At 38.0% G+C, this 22,177-nt stretch overlaps 1 protein-coding gene across 1 annotated transcript in view; it reads left to right on the top strand.

Annotated features, from left to right (window-relative positions):
• Positions 1-9,808, top strand: part of CWC27 (CWC27 spliceosome associated cyclophilin) — a 97,967-nt gene extending 88,159 nt beyond the window's left edge. The window contains exon 14 of the mRNA XM_085042376.1: positions 9,398-9,808. Within this exon, the coding sequence (XP_084898502.1) occupies positions 9,398-9,560 (163 nt within the window). The 3' untranslated portion in view covers positions 9,561-9,808. The remainder of the gene's footprint in view (positions 1-9,397) is intronic.
• The last annotated feature ends 12,369 nt before the right edge of the window (positions 9,809-22,177 follow it).

The following is a 22,177-nucleotide window of genomic DNA, read 5'->3' as shown; positions in this document are numbered from 1 at the left end:
CCTTCACTAGTCTGGAAAAACTGGCTCTATATTAGGTCTCTCCTGCTAAGGCCATTGATTTACTCAACTACATTTTTTAAAAGTTGACAAAATACTTACTTGATTGTTACAAAGGATAAATGAATGCCAGAGGTCTGTATTAGAAACACATTGGAAAGAGAGGTTTCTTTTCTATTTGGCAAAAAAATTAGCGTTTGTTTGGGTTTTAGTACTGCCACTAACCTTTAAAGGAAGAAAGAAAAAACCCTTCTGCTGTAAATCTTTTTTTTTTCCCTTATTTTGTCTCCACCTTCACCCCTGTACTTCTAGAATATGGTCAGACCTTGCTTGATCTCTAAATGCCAACCCATACCCCACTGCTTCAGTTAGTACTTCATATTAACAAATGGTTCTGCTGACATTGTATCTAGCTGTGCAGCTAGAAACTCAGAGCATTTGGAGTGGGGTTTTTTGCTTGTTTATTTTTTGTTAATTCCTCTATATCTGAGCTTATTTGGACTAGGCATCTGAGCTTTGACTACTGTTTGACTTAAATTCAGAGATGATCCATGCTTTAGTCAGGGGACATCAAGTGTTAGATTTATTGTCTGGAAATCTTACATTTTTTTGAATGCCAGCAAATCTAGTGAAGAATGAAGAAATAATGTTCTAAATCTTTATTAACTTGGCTTAAGCTTCCTGCATATTTACACACCTTTTCAAGCACCCCAACTTCATCTCACTGAATGACGTATTTAAGAACTAAGGATTTGGACATATTCAGAATGAGACAGGGAGGGGCAAAAGAGAAGGGAGGGGGTGTCCAGAGAACGCTGAATGTTATGAAAATCTGATTATTTTTGTGCTAGAAATATTCTTCTCTCCTTCCTTTTCACTCCAGCTCTGTGCTGTGGTGATACAATAATGCCTGGCTGCTTGTGTTAACTGGGGGAGGTGATTTTCTGACTGACTTCAGAGTATCAGATGTTGTACAAGCTATTTATTGCCAGAGACAGGATGCTAGACTGGATGGATCACTGGTCTATTCCAGTGGGGTGGTTCCCATGTCCTTGTAGTAAATGCTGTGTAGAGTTTTGCTACACGGGTGTGCTGTCTGGAACAACATCTGGAATTTGCATTTTAGTCTTCCATACCAATCTACCCCACCAGTAGCAGCTGTCTATTTAAAGCACTGGTCTTCTTGCATCAAACTGTTTAACATTTTTGTGAAGGGGTCAAGGATGTAATGTAAATACAGTATATATGAATTTTTATAGAACAGAAGCAATATCAAGATAGGGTAACTGATTTTTTAATAGAAAAATATTTATTGCTTGAAAAAGTAAGTCATTACAGTTTTACATATTTCTTCTGATGCTATGAGAACTAATCACATTTTCCCACAGATTATGATTGAACAAGGTGAGCTTTTCATAATTAAGGTGATTTCCCCTTCTTTTAGAAGGTTACTTACAATTAAATGTTCTTTCAACAGAAAAATATTCTTAGTACTGTCTTGAACAATGCAAGGATACAATACTATATTAGTCTTCACGAAGATTAGATTATTTTGTTGTTAGCTTTGCAAAAACTAGTATCTTTGGGGTTCTTTTTAAAATGGAGATCCCATGGTTAGTGAAACTATTAGTTTCATCTTATAATTTTTGCAGTGATTATTTTGTGGTAAAACTAAGCATATAACATTCAAATAAACTATCTCAAGAAGTATTATTTTAGAAATATCTGCAAAATTCTGTTCTCGTCATTTTACACTGTAGGCCAACACAAAGAGAAGATATAAACAATTAATTCTTTGATCTGTGGAGGACCCAAAACTTGCTTGTTATTCTGAAGAGCTTAAGCCAATTTTTTAATCCTCCAGTAACTGTAATATACAAGTTCAAAGGACTGGTCAAAATTAACAGAAGTGTACAGGGTGACTTTATATAATATTTTTAAAGCATGTTTTACTTGCTTAACACTGGGGACATCTTTGCTCTGTGCAAGAGCAGCAGTAATACCTCCATTGTTGTTGTGGTTTAACCCAGCCATCAACCAAGCATCAAGTAGCTGCACACTTACTGCCCCACCAGCAGGATCAGGGAGAAGGCTAAAACCTGAAAAGCTTGTGGGTTGAGATACAGACAGTTTAATAAAACAAAAGCCCCACACAAGTGAAGGGAGGAAGTGAAACAAGGAATTAATTCACTGCTTCCCACACACAGGAAGTGTTCAGCATCTCCAGAAGAGCAGGGCCTCATCACATGTAACAATGACTTGGGAAGACAAACACCATCACCCCAAATGTCCCCTCCTTCCTCCTTCTTCCCCCACTTCATACACTGACCATGATGTCACATGGTCTGGAATATCCCTTTGGTCAATTTGGGTCACCTGTCCTGGCTGTGTCTCCTCCCAACCTCTCAGACATTCCCAGCCTCCTCACCAGCATGGCAGTACCAAAAGCAGAAAAAGCCTTGGCTCTCTGCAGGCCCTGCTCAGCAATAACAAAAGCATCATGGTGTTATCAATCCTGTGTTCAGCACTAATCCCAAACACAGCCCCACACCAGCCACTGTGAAGAAAGTTAACTACCCCAGCCAAAACCAGCCCAAACAGCTGAAAGCTGAAATATTGTAAGCTCATGCTACCCCATTCATCTGAAAACCAGAAAATACGTCTTTTGGGTCTTGAAGTTAACCTCAGGAGAGTGCATAGGGTTGAGGGTATTTATAGCAATAGTAAAATATAAAATATCTATGTAAAATCTCTGCACTGTATTATAATTCCTAACATAGATTGAAACAATATTATTTTGGTGTAGTAAGTACTGGATGTGAATACTTAACCTTTGACGTGGACTGCAGTATGGCACATAGCTGTATTTATAACCATTTTCTCACTTCTCTTCTAAGTATGTTTTTAACATTTAAAACTTCTGTGGAATAACTAATTATTTGAATTTGGCTAGATCTAAATAGCAAACCTTATTTCTCTTTTAAATAACAAATGAATAAACTTGAAAAATACAGGCTTTTGTGAAAGCATGGAAGAAAGCTACTGATCATTAGGAAGAGAGATGAGGAAAGAGAAACAAGGAATGTGGAATGGTGAAAACAAGTGCTGAACAAAAGAAAGAGTGAAATCTTTCAGTGGTAACAATCACAGCAGAAACCTATGACCAGAAATTATTAGTAGAAGGTACTGTGTGAGTCAGTCTCTTCTTCCACTTAACAAGTGATAGGACAAGGGCGTGCAGCCTCAAGTTGTGCCAGCGAAGGTTTAGACTGGATGTTGGGGAAAACTTTCTTCCCCAGAAAGGTTGTCAGGCATAGGAACAGGCTACCCAGGGAAGTGACTCACTGTCCTTGGAGGTGTTTGAAAGACACATAGATGTGGCACTTAAGATATGGTTTAGTGGGCTTGGCAGTGCTGGATTAATGGTCAAATTTGTTGACCCCAACAGTTTCTTCTAACCATGGTGTTTCTATGGTTCTGTTGTTATAAACTTAGTTAAAGTGAAATCATACCTGCTTAGGCAACCCAGGCATAGTAGAAGTTTGTGACACAGTGTAAGGTTTAAATACTAAGTGCTATGGAGAGGTACAGACTTTCATAGGTAATTTAGCACAGCTCCAGAACTACAAGTTAATGACACAAAAAATACTCAAGGAAATTATTTCCTGGAACAGCTCTTTTGAGACAGAAGTGGCTGAATGAAACAATGAGAATTAGAGAGATGAATCCATCTTTGAGACTATCATTGGTCTTTGGGTCTGTCATGGTACCTAGGATATTGACAGTCATTGTTTTAAAAATCAAAGCCACCTTCACATTTTTACCTACCTGGTAATTTTTTTTTTTTCTTTTAATCGTCTATAAGGGAGAGAAACTTGGATGACAAGAATCCTTTGCATGAAAAGAGGGATAACGGGTTGTGTTACACAAGAAGAAAAACAAAGCTGGATGGTGAGACAGGGCAGACAGAAGCTAAGAAATTTGTTTACAAGAGTTATATTACACAGAGTAATTAGTGATAGTTGCAGATTTCATTAGAGACATAAACATACTTCCTCTCTCCTGCTGCATTGTGTTTACAAAATTATTTATAAAGCTCTTGGACTTGCATGTGCAAGGAATAATGACAGCAGCCTGATCCAAGAGGCTTGTTTTGCTTGTAGCATCTCAATTAAAAAAAAAGCTGGAAACATGATTAGATGTTATTAATGTATTTCCTCCTTCAAAATTCCCTTTGTTTTATGGCTTTTACATTCTTTTTGTCTTGTTTGTACTCTTGTTCACTTGCCTTGATTCAAAATTTATGCTGTTTTCAATTGTCGTTTGACAATATTCTTCACTTTATTTACTTTTTGATCAGTCTCTTTCTCCCTGTTTTTGTTTCTCTTTCCTATACTTTTTTAAGTCTTTACCTTCCTCAGTTTTTGGGGGGGTTTTTTTGTGATCACTTAACTGTCTCTCAGTATTTCTCAAATGTCTCTTGTCTTCCTGTGCCACCCACTACTCCGCTGGGAGTGAAAAGAGTGCCAGTGAGTTCATTCTTCCAGAACAGCCAAAGTTTTTTCCTTGGGAGGGAAAACTCCTTTACTTTGATCTGTGGATTCTCATCTGTTTTCTTATTTACTTTTCTATCCACTGCCTAGGTATCTTGTGGATGATGGAAAGAAAGTGTGAGAGCATTTTTTACATTAATGATTAATGCTTATACTTTACCATTTACTGTATTTGAAGGATACTGTTAGTGTTTGCATCAAGTAGAATATAATTTAAAGAAAGCATTGTTGGGTTTTTTTCAGTATGGGATGTGTTGTGAAACTGAGAAAAGTAGGAAGCATGTTAATTGCAAGCAATGTTCAACTCAGAAACAAACAGTAGTACTAGTAGCTATCGTCCATATTGGCCCCTTTTTTTAGACAGTCTACATAATGCAAGAGGCAGCACTGAATTTCTGGACACAGATAGTTATTCCTTCTGTGTTCATTTTAAGCAACCTGATGGAAAGAACCAATAACTATCATAAAGCCTTGCCATAATGTTCAGAATTATGATACCCTCAATTTTATAGCAACTTGATTAGTTGCTTTATTTATTTAGTATGTGTTTAGTGCAAAAACAAGGGGTATGGCACCAACTGCACTTTTTATGCAGTCACCTCCAAAGTGCAGGCACTTGCCTAAAACTGCTTAAGAATTTACTGCTGCTCTGCCAGAAGCTACTGCCCTTACAACAGAGTTGGCAGGATATAACTTTTGCTCACACCTGTTGATGATTTCCCATTTAAAATGCTGATGGAGATGAGTGCAAGATAATGTCCCAGGCTTCCCTGCAGGCACCAGGAGATTTGCTCTGTAGGGCCACCTGTGCAAGGAAAGTTGAAGGGGGCAGCAGGGAGTTGGTAGCAGCCAACAGCTATATCAGTTTGAAAAACACATGTGGTCTTAGGGAATACAGCTTTGCACTTTCATTTCAGTTAGTATAAAAATCACTGATGCATAAGTGCACCTGGAGGTTTCAGTTTCATCAGTAGAGCAAAAGCATAGTGCTTCCTTACTCTTGCCAAGATTTAAAATTTTTCAGTTCACTGATTGCCACTTCAGTTTTTCCCAAAGCGAGTTCTGGAAAGGCCAAAGCTGTTGGACTACCAGTCTCTTTATGCTACACTTAACATGACTACCACCTGTCAGCAGCTGGCATATAGTTCAGATCCAGTGCGTGGCTCACACATCTCAAAATCAGAGGGATTACAGTATATCATACCTTTTCTTACAAGTACCATCTCACTAGGGCAATTCAAAAGAGCCTGATCTGTTTTCTGACCTGAGAATATCACTAGGCCATAGGGGTATCCATGTACCTTTGAAATCCTGTGTTGTCTCTGAAACCATGTTAAATTAATTTGGGTATTTCAGTCTAACATTTCAAGACATTCCATTTTTGGAATACAGAGGTGAGCCAGCTACTGAGTGATCTTTAGTAACACTCAAGGAAAGAAGTGCAGTGCAGCAGAACAGCTGCTCCCCCATTGCATGGGATAGAACCATGTTTAACCTGTAGGATGCTGTCGTGTGGTCAGGGTAAAAATCAATCCTCTCCAGCAATAAATCCATGCAAAGATTTCTCATTCTGATTTGCAGCCCTCTCTTAATAAAAGGTGTTAAGAAAATAATTCTGTGATTACTTCTTCTACTAAAAGGAGAACAGCAATTTGCACACCTACATTGTTCAAACCCAGAGTAATCAGTTTTGGCAAGCTGTATAAAATTTTACATTTTTTTAGCAAAAATACTAAGTTGCAAAACTTGAGGTTTGTTTTCTTTTGAGTTTTGCGTGGTAGAACTGACTACCTCTCATGTTTTAAATTTTGAGTACAATTTTGAAGAAATGTGTACTTTAAAATTGAATGTCTCACTCGTGTAATGAGCTGTCAACAATCAGTGATAAGCACAAGTTAGTGGGTTCCTGAAGACCAAAGATAAAGAGATGAAGTTACTGCTTTCAGCACAGTGTCTGCATAAGCACGGCTGGGCAACCCACTCCTTACCAAACCCCGGAGCCTGCAGAAGGGAAGAGAGCTATAAATTGAACAGGGAAAAGTCTTATGGAACTTGTATTTGTAGAACTACGCCCTAACTCTGCACTTGGAAAATTATGGAAGTGCAAAATTCTGTTGGAGGAACTTGAATAACATTAGTTAAAATTCAAATGCTTAATATAGAAATAATTATTAAATGCTTCCCACGTTCCTTAAAAAACCCCAATTTTAATTGCTCTTGAAAAATACTATTCACTGTGGTTTACCATTTATATAGATGCAGAACAGGTCTACCTGTGAAGATGTGTGCCTTGCTAAAATAAGCTTAAGTTCACAGAAGGAAAATATTTTTAATATCTCCACTGCAGTCTGTGTTTATTTTGCTTTACCTCTGAGATGCTGCATCTAAAATTGATTCTGAGAATATCAAAAAGTTTCTTAATATTGGCTTATTTTTAATCACAGCTGGGAATGTCTTAGTGGAAAGTTATGAATAAGAGTCAGAGACTGTGACTTCTTTCATCTCTTGGGGAGAAGTAAATATTGCTTAGTCTGAATCTACTGTGTCTAGTTTGCAAACTACTTGGGACACTGTATGGCCAGACCCAAGAATTAGAGATATATTTAATTTTAATTCCTATTAGTTCTATCCTGCAGGTCGTGTCCTGGGCTATAATATTCTTGGAAAACCTGAGTTGATGAAAGGACTAAGTGTGACTACACTTCTACTTACACTCCTATAACACACTTCAAAACCATGCACCAAGGAATGACTCCATCTCTTAGGCCTGTACTTTAATTCAGACTAGGACAGAGTGATTTGATATGTGTACTCATCTTTAATAAGTTGAGAAGAATATGACAAATGCAGAAAGCATGTTAGCTAAAATAAATTACTTCAGTCCCTCCACTGTGAGACAATGTTTTTATAATTAAACTACAAATATGCAACCATGAGTCATTCTGATGGTACATTATGTTATTCTGAATTGTACAGAAGACTAAAAAAATAAGTTTGGGTGTTAGTATTGTGGACAGGGTTATAAACTACTAAGTTTTTTACACTGGAAACCACTCCTAAGTATTTATGAAAAGCACATGTCAAGAATCAATTGTGATGAAAAGTCTCAATTTTTGTTTTTAGAAATTTTCTAAAATATTCAAGCAGATCCCATATGGTCTACAGCTTTGAATTTTGTCTGGTTTGTTTAAAGTACTGTATTGTAATCTACAGTAACTGAGCTGGTTCTCCTCCCCTTTCTTTATGTGTGGAGATTTGCACTAAAGCTCTTTGAAAACTGTTTAATTCAGGACGTCCCACATGTTTCAAGAGACCAATAAAGCAGTATTTCATTGGCCACAAAACTTTCCTTTTGAAATTTGCTTGTTTTTCCTCGATTTTGTGTCACAAAGACGGTTGACAAAGACATGCTATAGAGATGAATATGCTTAGATTCAGATCAATATAGTTCTTAAGTTGTCCCATCAAAGTCAGACACATTTTTGAAATTGATTACCCAAACCCCAAAGATTAAGTGCAGTTTTTGCCTAGGTGTATGGGTTTGTCCTGAAAATACAATTTACCACCTCTCTGGGCAGCCGGTTCCAGTGTTTCACCACCCTTGTAGTAAAAAAGTCTTTTTTATATCTCATCTGAATCTGCTCTCTTTTGGTTTAAAACCTTTACTCCTTGTCCTGTAACAACAGGCTCTGCTAAAGAGTTTGTCACCATCTGTCCTGTGAAGTCCTGTTGTGTACTGAAAATTTGCAATAAGATTTCCTGAGAGCCTTCTCTTCTCCAGGATGAACAACCCCAACTCTCAGCCTGTCCTCATCCCTCTGATCATTTTTGTGGCCTCCTTTGGACTCACTCCAATAGTTCCATGTCCCTCCTGTGCTGCGACCCCAGAGCTGGGGTGGCGTCTCAGGAGAGCAGAGGGGCAGAATCACCTCCCTGGCATTGTTGCCCATGGGGCTTTGGATGCAGCCCAGGACATGTTTGGATTTCTGGGCTGGGATGCACATGGCTGGGTCATGTTCAGCCTCTCACCCACCAGCACCTGCAAGTCTCTCTTGGTAGAGCTGCTTCAATCCCTTCTCCTTACAGCCTGTGTTGGTATCAGCAGTTTCCCTGAACCAGGTGCAAGGTCTTGTACTTGGCCTTGTTGAACCTCCTGAGGTTCACATGTGCCACCTCTCAGTCATGTAGCAGTGATGTTTTCAGATTACTGGAAATTTGCTGAAATTAGGAAATATCTATTGGGGGGGGGAAATTTCTAATTAACAGCAGGAAAACCATTGAATTGAACAAGGCATTTGTTTAGTCTGGTATTCAGAGAATTAAAAAGCATGATCTGAAGCAAGTTAATGCAGAGCAGCAGGACATGAAGCATTCCCCTTCTAATCTTCTGTGTACCTACTTCAGGCATTTTCCATGTAAACTCTTCCCCACTTTTGTAAAACCCTCCACCCTGGTGAAAGGTAGTCTAAAGTGACTAATAGGAAAACTGAAGAAACACTCCCTATTCCTGGGAAAAATCTGCCGTACATTTTGGAAGATATTCAAAATGGAAAAAAAACCCAAGCAAACAGAGCTTAGTATGTGAAATAAAATCCAGAGAAAACTCTTATCTGTATTTAGATTTATTTTTCAAAAAGGGTCTTTGCAAAATAGTTACCTTATAATATTAGGGTCTTCTAAGAAATAAAAAATAATAAAAAACAAAACAATAAAAGAAACCCAGGTCAGTTCTTTTTTGTTATGCTCAAAAATAAATCAGAAATCTTGCCATGCATATCATAGCTACAAATCATAGCTTCCATTCTTCCACTGAGTAGGAGTTGGTTTTTTTTGGTTTTTTGTTGTAGGATGTCACATGTGCTTCAGTTTGAAGACAGAAGCAGAAAGGTGAAAGATGCAAGCATGCAGGATGAAGACACTTTCGAGATCTATGATCCACGGAATCCTGTAACGAAGAGAAGAAGAGAAGAAAGCAAGAAGATAATGAGAGAAAAAAAGGAAAGGAGATAAGAGGAGTGTAAAGCTACCTAGATCTGCCTTGGAAAGTGACTGCAATAAAGCACTGGCTCTTTTGTAAGTTGATCCTAAAAATACCACTGGACAAGTGTGAAAAGGAATCTCTAAAGAGCCTGTCTTGCAGTTTTGAAGCAGAGCTATCATTTGTTTCTTAAGTTGTGTGGTCAAGTGCTCTCACTGCATTCATTATCCAGCCTCTCTAAAGATTTTTAGAATTATGTATTTGATAAAACAGTTGACTTGATTTTTGTCTGTGTTTTAATTACAATAGTCAGAATAATTGTTTAATCGAAATATGGTGATCTAAAGGTTTTTAACGTTATGAATGAGAATTTGACTAAGCAAGGGTGAAGTTAGATGATGGAAACCCCATCTGCAGGCTTTTAAGATTTTATGAAAGTACCATTTTCATTGTTTTCATTATTTTTTAAAAGGCATGTAAACTTTGCCTGTCTGCACCACTCTGACACAGAATTAATATGATGCAGTACTTTTCAGAATGGTCCCAGCTTTCTTGAAACAAGCTAAGTTTAATCTGAAAATATGTTTATTGCCTCCCTCTTTTGAAATACACATTCTAGTATAGATCCCAGCTTGGGAAGCTGGGATAATACATTTTATATGGGTTATTTCACTATCCATACCACATGAATAATAAAAGGGAATCTGAATATGCAGTAATGTTTCTGAAACCACTTGTTGCAATACCAAAAGCATCCCTTTGGTAGAATTTTCACTGTAAAGTAGCTGGAAATGACAATTGGTTTGTTAATTAGTCCAGTACAGAAACAAAAGAAAATGTGATCAGTCACATTAAAAACATAACCAATTATTCTATCATCTAAAAGCAGACAGCTCAAGTTTCCAATGTATAGGTTTTCCGCATATTTTACAACCCTGGGTGTTAATATTTTTACAGATAAACAGGAATTTTCATTGCTCCTTCTTCACAGCAGTTCTGGTGACACAGGAACATGAATTACCCAAATGGGCAATAGCTAAAGAAGAGTGAACAAGGTCATTAAAAAGTGCCACCAGAGCAATGTTTTTGCTGCTGTTGTTTTTAGAACAAGTTCAGTAAGGTATGGTGTCTTTATCAAGCTGCCACTGCCAAATTTCTTGATAGGGTTTGAGGTGTGAGATACATAAACCTGCATTGGTGTGTTAATATGGCCCAAATGTCAGAGGTTAGATTAATACAGACTATTGCTTTAATGCGCAGTGCAACCTTTGAGATAAGGAGAAAACTTGGAGGTGTGAAGTGAGATCCTGTATAAAGCTGTCATTATCCTCCTCTTAGGCTGAGTGAATTATAGTGTGCCATGGTGTAAAGAAGTTAAGAGGGGTTACATTCCTAAAAATGGCCATTCACAAACTAGTGAGTCAAAGTTTTTTAATCATTAAGTCATTTTCTGTCGGGCTGCTGCTGACAAAAAGAATGTCTAATGTCACATGCAATTACCTCTATTCATTGCGTTGTTTGTGGAGAAAATTTTAAAATCAGTCATTACAGGAAACAAGCATATCAAACCCCCATTCTGGTGGAGATGGGAGGGAGGAAGAGGAAATGAGCATGGGGAGAGTGAGAACTGGATCTGGAAAGAACGTTGAGCATCAATTCCAGGACAGTTACTGCCCCTGTAATAGAAAAACGTTCTAATTACATATTTTTCCTGCAAGCTAAAGTAGGATGCATGAGTCAATAAATGGACAAGTTTACTAGCACCCTTCTTAGCTGAATCTTTATGCCAATTACCTGCAGCAGCTCTGAGTAAGCTGTATTAGATGATTCCCAGTTTTAAGCACTAGACAAGCACAGAGAGCAAACTTAACTTGAGGGATAGGGCTCTGCTCAGTGGGAAGAGGTTTGAAAGGTCTGGACTTTGCATTCACAGGACTGGCAAGCTGACAAGAGCAAGAGAGTAACTATATTGACATTTTCTTGGTAAGTGTGCACTGAAAATCAGATTACCACAACTGGTCAGCTGAGAGTCACTTAGAAATGGGCTAATGAGTCTACATGATATTTATTTCACTTAAGCAAAAGTAGTTCTGTATTTCACTTAGGAGACATCAGGAGCAAAGTTTGTCAGGAGTACATTCTCAGGTAAAGTCAACACCAAAGAGTTAAGAACCTCGCAGAAAGAAGTTGAAATGATGACACTTCTCTGAAACAAGTAGTTTGCAGTGTCACAGGTAACTCCCATTCTGCCAGTAGCAATCCTGCCTGTTTCCCATACTGCCAGGCTAGCAGAATCATTTAACTGAAACCTGTTTTGTTCATAATCTGAACATTACATGAAATGTTGAATGGTACAGGATTGCAGTCTTCTTTATAGACTGCAAAATGTGTGTGCTCAATAGTTACACCTTTTATTTGTCAGTACTGAAAAGCAAGTGGGAAATAGTGTGGGCAGGTGTCTCCCTCTCTGTGAAACAGTCATATTGAGCTAGGTTAGGGACTGAAAACTGAAGGAACAGTTAGTTTTGTGGCTGTTGAAAGAATTTATTCTATGGTAATGAGATTTTTGATGGATCATATTTTCTTAAATCCTTATTAAACATCTCCCATGTTCTTGCCTTGTGGCCACCACCTCACCTGTCTGTATAAACATGAGTATAATCTCTACATAGTTGTAACAGATTGCACAGATTGCCCAGCTTTAAGATGCACACCACAAAACTAATATGTAATAATTTCTGTGGACAAGTCAGTGTTTAAAACTGCTGGATATGCTCGACTTCCCCACCATCACCACCTGCTTTTTTGATTACTCATTTCATTAAGCTGAAAATGGTGTAAGCCCAAAATATGACTGAATTTTGAGTGAGATCTACAAAAGGTCTACCAATTTTCAGTGGCACCTAACTTGCAATTTCAACACATCAGCTTTGCTATCAACACACATAGCAAAGTGTTGACAAATATTCTGTGAGTCCATCCTTCCAGTCATCCCTGCCTTTCTTTTAATGTAAGTGTTAACGGTCCCTTTTATTTTGTAAGAGGGAATGTGACTTTCCTAAATGAAGGGTGGGGGGAAAAGTTTCTCATCTTTGCAGACACCATTATGTTGGTAAAGTCAACATTTTCATTTCCAAACCAACTGGATTTTGAGTAGATAAGGTCCTTCTAGGCCACATCTGGAAATAGCAAGGTCCTCAAGACGAGTTTAAAGGCTTGCCTCAAATCCTGTCAATGATGCCAGCAGCTAGTACAATGTGCCCTTTTTGCTTTGGAGCTAAAAAAACCCTGAAGTGCAACAGAGCCTGTTTTATTTCTGTCAAATAGCCACTATGCCTAGGCTGCTTGGGGTGTAGTCTGCAATACCACATTACGTAGCTTTCCCTGAGCTTCTTGTTTCCAGCATGAGCAGGTTTGGGAAGAGGTTTTTCCCATACTGTCTCCTTCCTCCAGTAGAAGAGTGTCTGAACTATAATGGTTAAAATAGCTACACAATGTTGTCTGCTTTCGTCTAGAGGACATCAAGTTTGCAAGAGACACAATTATGTTTTGGCAACATAAAAACTAGCCTCAGACAGAACAGGATAGCTCCAGACTCTGCCTCATTCTGGCAGAGACATGTGCATCTGTCATTACTTAAACAATGACAGACTTGGGCTGTTAGAAGATGAGGGGACTTCTTACCTGTGTATTCACAGTAAAAGATGTAGACATTTGCTTACATCTTTTTCTGTAACAAAGAATGAGCTGATCATGTCATGGCTACATTTATATTTTATATATATATACATTTATAAAGTTCCTGATGAAGTACACAGAGCACAGGGAATGTAAACTGAAAAGTTCTTGAATGTATCTGATCACCCCTCGATAGCACACTCCAGCCCTACTGGTATAACAAGTACCAGAAGCTTACTATATTCCGGTCTAATGCCATAAAGTAATTCCCTTCAGTCATCCTGGGCAGACGTGCCACATTCCAGCTTGATAGTCACAAATTCCTCATGCAAAGTGATAGACATCTTGTACCCAGAGGGCAGCTCTCTGATGGATCTGTTCTGGTCTGGAAGGCACCCAGGGTAGGTGGCACACAGCTTGTCAGAGGCCTGTGCACCTCAGCTGCTGTCAGAACAAAATATTCCTCTGAATTCATTTTCATAGTGCTTTTTCTTGGCAGGATTTCACTTCCACTTCAGTATGCATCACACATGGGGGTTTTCATTTGATTTTACACTTCTTTTGGTTTTTTAAGAACCCTCTCACACAGCACAGGTTTCATTTATAAGTCACAGATTGGGAGAGTGTGTTTAAAAAGCTGCTGCGCACTTGTGCAAGTCTCTCTTACACATCTCACACAGACATGTCAGAATTGATTTCTGCCTGCATGGACTTCATTACCACTTCTCTCGTCATCATGCCTTCCCTGTCAGCCTCTATTATCAAGGGCCAGAGAAAGAATTTCTATCCTTCCCCTCCTCAACCTTTTGACAGCTTTTGCATTTTATAGCTAGCCTCTGCCCCACTGTCCTCCACAACTGTCTGCAAGTTTCCTGGCTTCCTAGTGCAGAGGTGGAGAATCTGTAAACCACCAGACAAGTCACACTTTAGCTGAAGCTGCATTTTATTTTACCATGTGCAAGTGTAGATTCTGTACATACTACAAATGCAAAAAACATGAAGCCAAATCTTCAGGGAGTAGACTTAAAATTCATATTTAAACTTTTCTATGTTTTAAACACTTCTTTTGTATATCTTTTTATTATTGTTATTCCTGAAACACATACCAAAGTAGCATTGTACCCAAAATGTTTTCTTTGTTCACACTTGATCCTACCTTTGTATCATACATAAAAGATGAAAGCTGGAAGCTACTAGAAATACCTGATATGCCAGACTGTTACACTAAGTTGACATTACTTGACTAAGTATGAAGTGTCTACTACTCTGAAAAATCTGACCAGAGGATGAGGATCTGCTGATTGTAACCTACAGTTGTTGTCTGATATTACTCCAAAGCAGTGCAAAAGGCTGAAAGCTAATTTTGGGGGGAAAAAATTAAAGCCTAACCTTTTCCTTCTTTTAAAACACAAATTGGTTGGTACTAATAGCCTTCTACTCTTAAAGCACTTTATTGAAAAAGTGCAAGGACCGTCCCTTAACAATTCTAAATTTACAAACATGAAAGAAGACTACAGACAACAAGACAGCACCTTCTGGGGGGAAAAAATTATTCTAAACCTCAACACATCACAAAAAATTTGCATTTTTGTGACTAAGTCACCAAATCTTAATGAACAAAATTTTCATTATAGGGAAGGTAGATGGGAAACAACACTTCTTGTCACAAAAGATCACATGGAAGAGAAATCAAGTCCTGAAATGAACAGCTTTTACAATGGTTCCTATTTCTAATTTATGAAATACACTGGCTGTGGAACAAAGCAAGATATGATGGTCATGTTTCTACGTCAATGGGAATTACAGCCTTGAAAGTCCAGACTAATATTCATAAGGTTATTTAAGCTCTACACTTGCCCTTTGTGATTTGTTTGTAGTAGTAAAAGGGCACAGTTATAGAATAGCTCTAGGATAGCCTTTAGTTTTGTCAGCTTTATTTGGCAGCAATAAAGCATTGAAAGCCGAACCCCTTTATACCAAACACCGTCTGAAAGATCACATTTTTGCAGCCACTATTGAAAACTTGGTTCCAAACTCACATACGTTCTTCTTCAGAAGTAACTTTTGAGTCAAACAGACTTTAACACAAGATTGCATTCAAAGGATACTTCCTTCACCTTCTTGAACAGAGACTCTCTAGTCTTAGGAAGCAGTGAGAGACACCAATCCACAAGTGACCTTGTATTTTTCCTGCTTCTGTTTTGCAGCTCCACTGTGTGAATGGCCTGTATGGTCTGACCTGTATTAGTAGGTATTGTGTCCTTCCGTCTCAAAAGTTATTTCACTGGAACAGCAGAAAATAATCACCAGTATGTGGTCAGTCATTTTAAAAAAAATATTTCCATTACAGCTACAGTATGCTCTCCCTTACATTTATAAAATATACAAACCAAAAAGTTTACATATTAAACAAATTAATTATTTCAAATGTCAGAGCATGAGTTTGTCATAAATGTTCAAGTAGTTTTGGCAAGATGGTACAGTAAGTATGAACATCTGGATAATGATTCAGGGGCATGAGCTGGTAATGGGGTTGTTAACTATAATACCTAGCCCTGCCCTACAGATTAGGAAAACAGTTTTTAAGATGACTGACCCTTGAGGGGAGCAGCAATATGCATCTTGTGCATCTTGTGTGAGATATTTTATCTAGGGCACCCAAAAAATCACGTTATCCCAAGTGACAACAAAAAAAGCATTTGAAAGAGCCGTAAATGGGAGAGGAAAAAATTCTGACCCAACTATTCCAAATTTACTTGTATTTATAATGTAGTTAAATGACTCTCCTCACAGTGTTTTATATAATTTTATTTTACAAAGACAAAAATCATCAGACAGGAAAACCACAGCAAGCAATGTTTGCTTTTGCCAAACAAAGAATTTACATAAAAGTCTGCAAATAGATTTATAAAAACCAAAAACTCAGCCCAGCTTTCTTCAGCTTCTAAATTTGATGCACATTACTGGTTTTTTGTTTAATTTCAGGTGGTTTCACTGCTACAAGATGAGACCTTATATACGAGAAAGACCAAAATATACTACCTCACTGTCATATAATTTAGACTCAGTCCTACCTCAGACAATATTTTTACAAGGTCACTTTGCAAAAGTATGTCTAGCCTATCCAAATGACAATATTATTTATGCCAAAGGTTTTGCTTTACAGATGGAAGTATTCCAACCACTGTTTAACAGGCTGTATGGAGAGGCTAAGAAAACACCATTTGTTGCACACACAGCTTAAGTATACAATATAGAACTAAAGTGTACAGACTGATAGTTGGCAACATGGGCTAAAACTGGCCTCAGTGAAAAAAGCCACAAAAGCAATGAGCTTCTGAGTTTTCCTCTCTGGTATTATTTTTGGAATTCCTGAGCTTAACCAGAAATATGAATGCACAAGTGAGAAATAGATGTGAATTCAGTAGCTACCTGGATATTAAAAATGAAAAAAAAATATTTTTCAAAAGAGACTTTGTAGCACAGACATATGACTTCACAAGCAGACAGGACAGCACATTCTCAGCTGCAGTCTCAGAACAGGGAATGGATAGGAGAGTAATGACAGGAACTCAAATAAAAAGCTTCTTAAAAATACTGAGGTGAAGAGAATAGTCTTCAAAGCTGAAGTAATTAGTACCAGGACCGAGGGCTTCTGAAGGCAATTAGAAGGTAGAGTAAAACAAGCATGTTTCTTTCTTCTCAAGCTCTATTCTTACAAAATGATATTCATCCATAGACTTTACTTCTAGTCAACCTGTAACAGTTTTTCTGGCAAACACTAGTTGTTTAGGGGCTACAACTTGTCATTGTTGCTGACTAAAATCATTGTGAAAATGACAAAGATTAAAAAATCCACACCAGACAAGCCATATACACCAGAACATTATAACATGTGAAAATCAGCTGGCACCCAAACAATGACAGTGCATCAGACTCTTTAGGAAAATGTAATTAAGATTTGGAGTAACAGAAGCACAAGAGGAGACCCTGAGGGCCAAGGAAGGAGTTGGAAAAGTACTGTAACTGTGTAAGGATCTTAGCCAGGCAACCATGGTTCACAGGCCACTGCATAATATTCTGTTATAGTTCTGTTTTCAATATGGAAAATTAATGTTTATTTACCCTACAGAACTGTGGAATAGCTGCCATTCTTCCTCTGTTACAGTGCTATTTAAGTTCATGCTTTCTGACAGCACCAAAACATGAATAAATGTGAGACTTTTTACCATATGATAAAAACTAAAGGTTGTTTACAGGGTAAACAACCTTTTTTATTGTTGTTGGTTAATTTTGAGAATACTTCTTGTAAACTGTTGGCTAAAGCAGCAGCATTACCAAGACTGGCAGCAGATGGTAGAGTGTTGCTCTGTCTGTTCTGGCCATTCTGATATTTTGGTCTGATCTATATTTCACAAATATAAGTTGGTCTTTCAGTTGTCAGACCTCAGGTTTAGTTCTGGTTCCAAACAGGAGGAGGAGAGGCAAGTAAAGAACTTGCATAGTGACAAACTGTTTGCTATTTCCACAATGTGGCTTTTGGAGTAGTGGTCCCTTGTGACCACAGGAAGCCACAAGCATTCAGAGTCATTTGAGCAAGCCAATATAGTACCATACAGCAATGGACAGACAGCATTTGGCTCCTGAACACCCCATGTGGAATGTAGTTTTAGGAGAAAAATATGTTAAACTCTTGGTTAGAGGGCAAGTCCAAAGATATCTCACACAAAGAAAGACTCAGTGTCTCGAGTTATCTATTGATTTCTACCTTGAATACCTAAAGTACACATTTCTGAATAGTATGAATGCACCTAAAAAGAGAGTTTGGAGGCTGAGGTGCTATTTATTCACAATCTAGCAAACTAATTATAGCGCACTGTGCCCACTAATTATTGCATTTCAGAAGTATAGGCAACTTTAGGAAGGGAGAATACAGGCTGCAATGCTAATAATGGAAAAATGGATGCAATTTTACAAGGGCCAAACAGGACCAAACAAAAGTCTAGAGTCCTTTAACAACAGTAAATTAATCAAGAACATTTAGTACAAAACTACACCAATAGCTAATGGGGCTTCATATGACACAAATATTCCTGAAACATCTCTTTTCATGTTTTTTTGGCTTTCTGGTTACATATAACATCCTATATGTTTTCCAAATAATAATAACATAGCCACTAAACATAATTTCAGGTCAGAACAGACAGGACATAAGCAGATATACGTCCATAATTTAAGAGAGAGGTTTGTCTAACCTCCTTCTTTCAATACTCCACACATGGTTTTTTTCCAGTGCATGACTATTCTTGTCTCCAGAAATATTTTCCTAAAATCTTACCTAAATCTCCCTTGCTGTAGCACAACCCATAACTTCTTGTACCAGTCTGAATGAATAACCTTTTCCGCTGTGCAGCAATATTTTATGTATTGAAAGATTTATCATGTCCTTTCTCTCCTCTAGAATAAACAATCCCAAAATTTTAGTTCTCTCCCTAACAGTCATGTTTTGTATATCTCTAAATCATTCCTACTAATCTTTGCTGGCTTTTCTCCCAGCTGGCCTACATTCTTCTTTACCTGTGGTACCTAAAGAAAGCTGGACACAGCAATCTCACTAAAGTCTTATTTGTGCTAAGAACAGAGGAATGAATCTTAGCACAGAAGACCCCTGTCTATTCACCTGTCTATTCACCCAAGCATGGACTTTCCTTTGTCCGCCATTTGCACAGGTTTTTTTAATGATGTTCAGCTTCAAACCTTTATAATTCTCAAATTCTTTGCTAATAGCCTACTGATAAGCAGGTTGGGGTTTTTTTATTGTAGCAATTGATTATTCTCAAGAGTGGTATTTGTTATTCATCCATATTGAACTGCATCCTGGTTTTTTGGTGTGTTTTATCAAATAGTTGCAATCATTATGAATTTGTCATATTCTCCAACATGCTTGGAAGGGCTTCTAGCTGTAGTTTCCCCAGCTCAATACTTCATAGATTGCTTATCAGAATGCCACATGAGACAGGTTTAACTATCACATGATCAAACTTCCATTATTCCTCTGCTACATGCAAGGCCTATTACCCTACACTAGACTAAAATTAGGCAGTAAAATTAAATTTATGCTATGAAAACTAAGGTAAATTTCATCATGTTCTGAAGAATTATATGAGGAAGGAAAAAATTTACTCCTTGGAAGGCAAATATATTCTGAGATGCAATTTATCCTTAATATGATATAGACTCTGTAAGATAAGAAATGCTTTTCATACTTGACTAAATCCAGCAGCAATGAACCAAGCTAACACAGAGTTGAGACATAAAGCCTGATTATTCATTCAGTCACAGGCATTTCTCTTCCCCAGGTGTGTCACGAACAATAGTAATACAACCTCTGGCTGCAAATGGCAAGAATTAGTACACCCCAAACCTGAGTCTTTTAAACTGTCTGGATGAAAGTGTGAAACTGACTAAAAAGGCAGCTCTGCATCTGCGCAGAGTGGTGTGAGGGAGGTAAACAGTCCTGAGCTTTCTCAGTCTTTTAATGTTGGGGTGCAGAGCAAGGGTACAGCGCTCCTTCTGAAAACAGGGAATAGGTAGAGGCTTCTTCCTTGTGTTGGCATGGCAAATTGTGTCATGTATACACAGTAACTAAAACAATTTAATTTCCTCTAAGTCCTAATATGAATGGTTATAATTCCTCTTACCAAGGAAGAAAGTGAAAAGGAAAAGAATTAAAGTGTCAGAACAACTGTTCTCATCTGTTGTTGGATAACTGATCTGCCATGTCAGCACCAAGGAAGTGAATGCCTCCAGCAATTTTTTTTTAGACAGATTTCACATGGTTTTTACACTTTAGTCAAGTGTACTGCCACTGAGAGGAAGCCCACATGCTACAGAGCAGGAAGATAAGGGACATGCTAAGTATGTGAAATACTTAGTGGTGACTGAGAATGTAAAACAGCATTTCACATTTATGAAAGTCAACTGCACTTAGGGTGAGATAATGGGATGTTTTCTAAAGAGACCCCCAACCCTCCATAAGAAAACAGAATCCATTCAGTGGTCAGGCTGACTCTTTTATCTTTTGAAATATTGGATACATAATCAGAACACATCTTCTATCTGAATTGTTGTAACTAATCAGGTCCAAATATATCTGTTCTGCATAGTGCGATCTTTGCTATAACTAGCCCTTGATTCTGGCACCTTCCTCAGCACATTAGTGAAACTTTAGATAACTTGATTTGGCCATCTTTTGGGAATGAAATGGCATAGTGACTGGACCTGCTAGTTCATTAAACAAAATCCAAGGAAAACAATACGTATTTTCTTGAAAAGTCTGTTGAACTGGGAAAAAACAGCCCCTCCTTGTTCCTGCTGGCATACCAGTATCGTTTAGAGGAATAGGGTTTCCATACACTGCTATAATCCTGGAAATTAGTAGAGCAATATGTTGCAAGTGAAAACTAGTGACCAGTTTTTCCTGAGAGGTATTGGACATAGAATATGGTTATTCTTTGGTATCAACACAGTGTTCATGGTCTGCTGTTGATTCTTTCTGTAGAACTACCCCTTCCCATACTCAAAATTTTGACACTTCTTGAGTGAGACACTTCCTGAACAGAGCCACTGCTTTCCTCAGACTCAAATATGATATCATCTAAGTAAATGAACTCCGCAGCATTTCTTCAATGTCTCTTTCAGTGGCCATTACCTAATCAGAATAGATGTGGCTATTGTAAGAGTAGTTTGGACTCCAGATTTTTTGTTCCCCAGACAATAAGAAACAGCTGGCCAAACAATAGTCAGAGATACATCTCCTTCAAAAGACACACTAGTGTCATTTTTTTTAATGAGAGGATTTTTAGCATGACAAACAAAACTGAAACCTTCCACTGTAGCATTCACAGAAAAAGAGTCTTTTCAGTTCTATTAAGCTTAAATATTCATCTTTTCCTAACTCAGTGAAAGCAGTCCTGCATCAAGGTGGAACTGGATTCATATTGCCAGGCTCTCCCCTCCCAAGCAGAGCTTAGAACCTGTAGGGCAAAACACAGCTATGGCCAAGTGCTGCAGTCTGGAATGTACTGCTGGGAAGCATATTGCAGAAGCTCAGTTTGTCTTAGCTGGAAACACCTGCATACTGCTTCAAACACAGGGCTAACGTACCTGCTCTGTCTTCTTGCACTTCATTTATGCTTTGATCCTGTCCATTGAAAAACAATTGTTTTCCTGTTAGAGCAAAACACAAGGTGTCACAGGCAAAAAGTACTACTTCTTTATACCCTGCACCAAAACGGTTGCTTCTTTTTCACCTAACATATTATTTTTACTCACTTGATATTAGAAGTAACTGTTACCAAGAAGATATGTTTGCTTTGGAGTTTCATTTTTGGCCAAAATCTATCTTGGAAGAAGACTGAATAGGAAAGCATATATTTAACCTTCCATTTTCTCTTTACAAGTGTTGTTCCATAGCACCCATGCCAAACTTGTCTTAGGCTGTAGGGAGGCAGAAGACAGAGAGGGACAATACAATTTGAAAGCAGTTCAACTCACCTCCAAAATAATACAGCCATAGCTTCTTGCCACATTGCCCATGCTCACCAACAAAAATTAGCATTTGAAGACAGCACTTCATTCCCCTAGGATCCAATGGTGCATATCCCTGCTTAGTACTTGGACCCTTATTGCCTTTTATATACAGATAGCACTAGGGGAAGTCTTAGGTATTGAGTACTGACCCGGTATTTCAAGAGCAGCTCTCAAACTCAGGATTTCAGTTTTAAACTAGCTAGAGACCTAAAAGAGATTCTGAAGTACTTAAGAGTTTCAAAACGGATATAGTCTTGACAGCTATAAATATTAGACTACATTTCTGATAAGAAAAAAAATAAGTAATCATGCACTTTGTGGTGTTTAAGAGGTATTTTTCTGAATTCCCTTTCACCAGAGTTCTGGGAAGATTTTTCTG

Source organism: Lichenostomus cassidix, chromosome Z, assembly GCF_008360975.1.
Source record: "Lichenostomus cassidix isolate B80296 chromosome Z, HeHo_3.0, whole genome shotgun sequence".
NCBI lineage: Eukaryota > Metazoa > Chordata > Aves > Passeriformes > Meliphagidae > Lichenostomus > Lichenostomus cassidix.
Note: the sequence above shows the minus strand (reverse complement) of the source record. Positions and strands in the feature narration are given on the sequence as shown.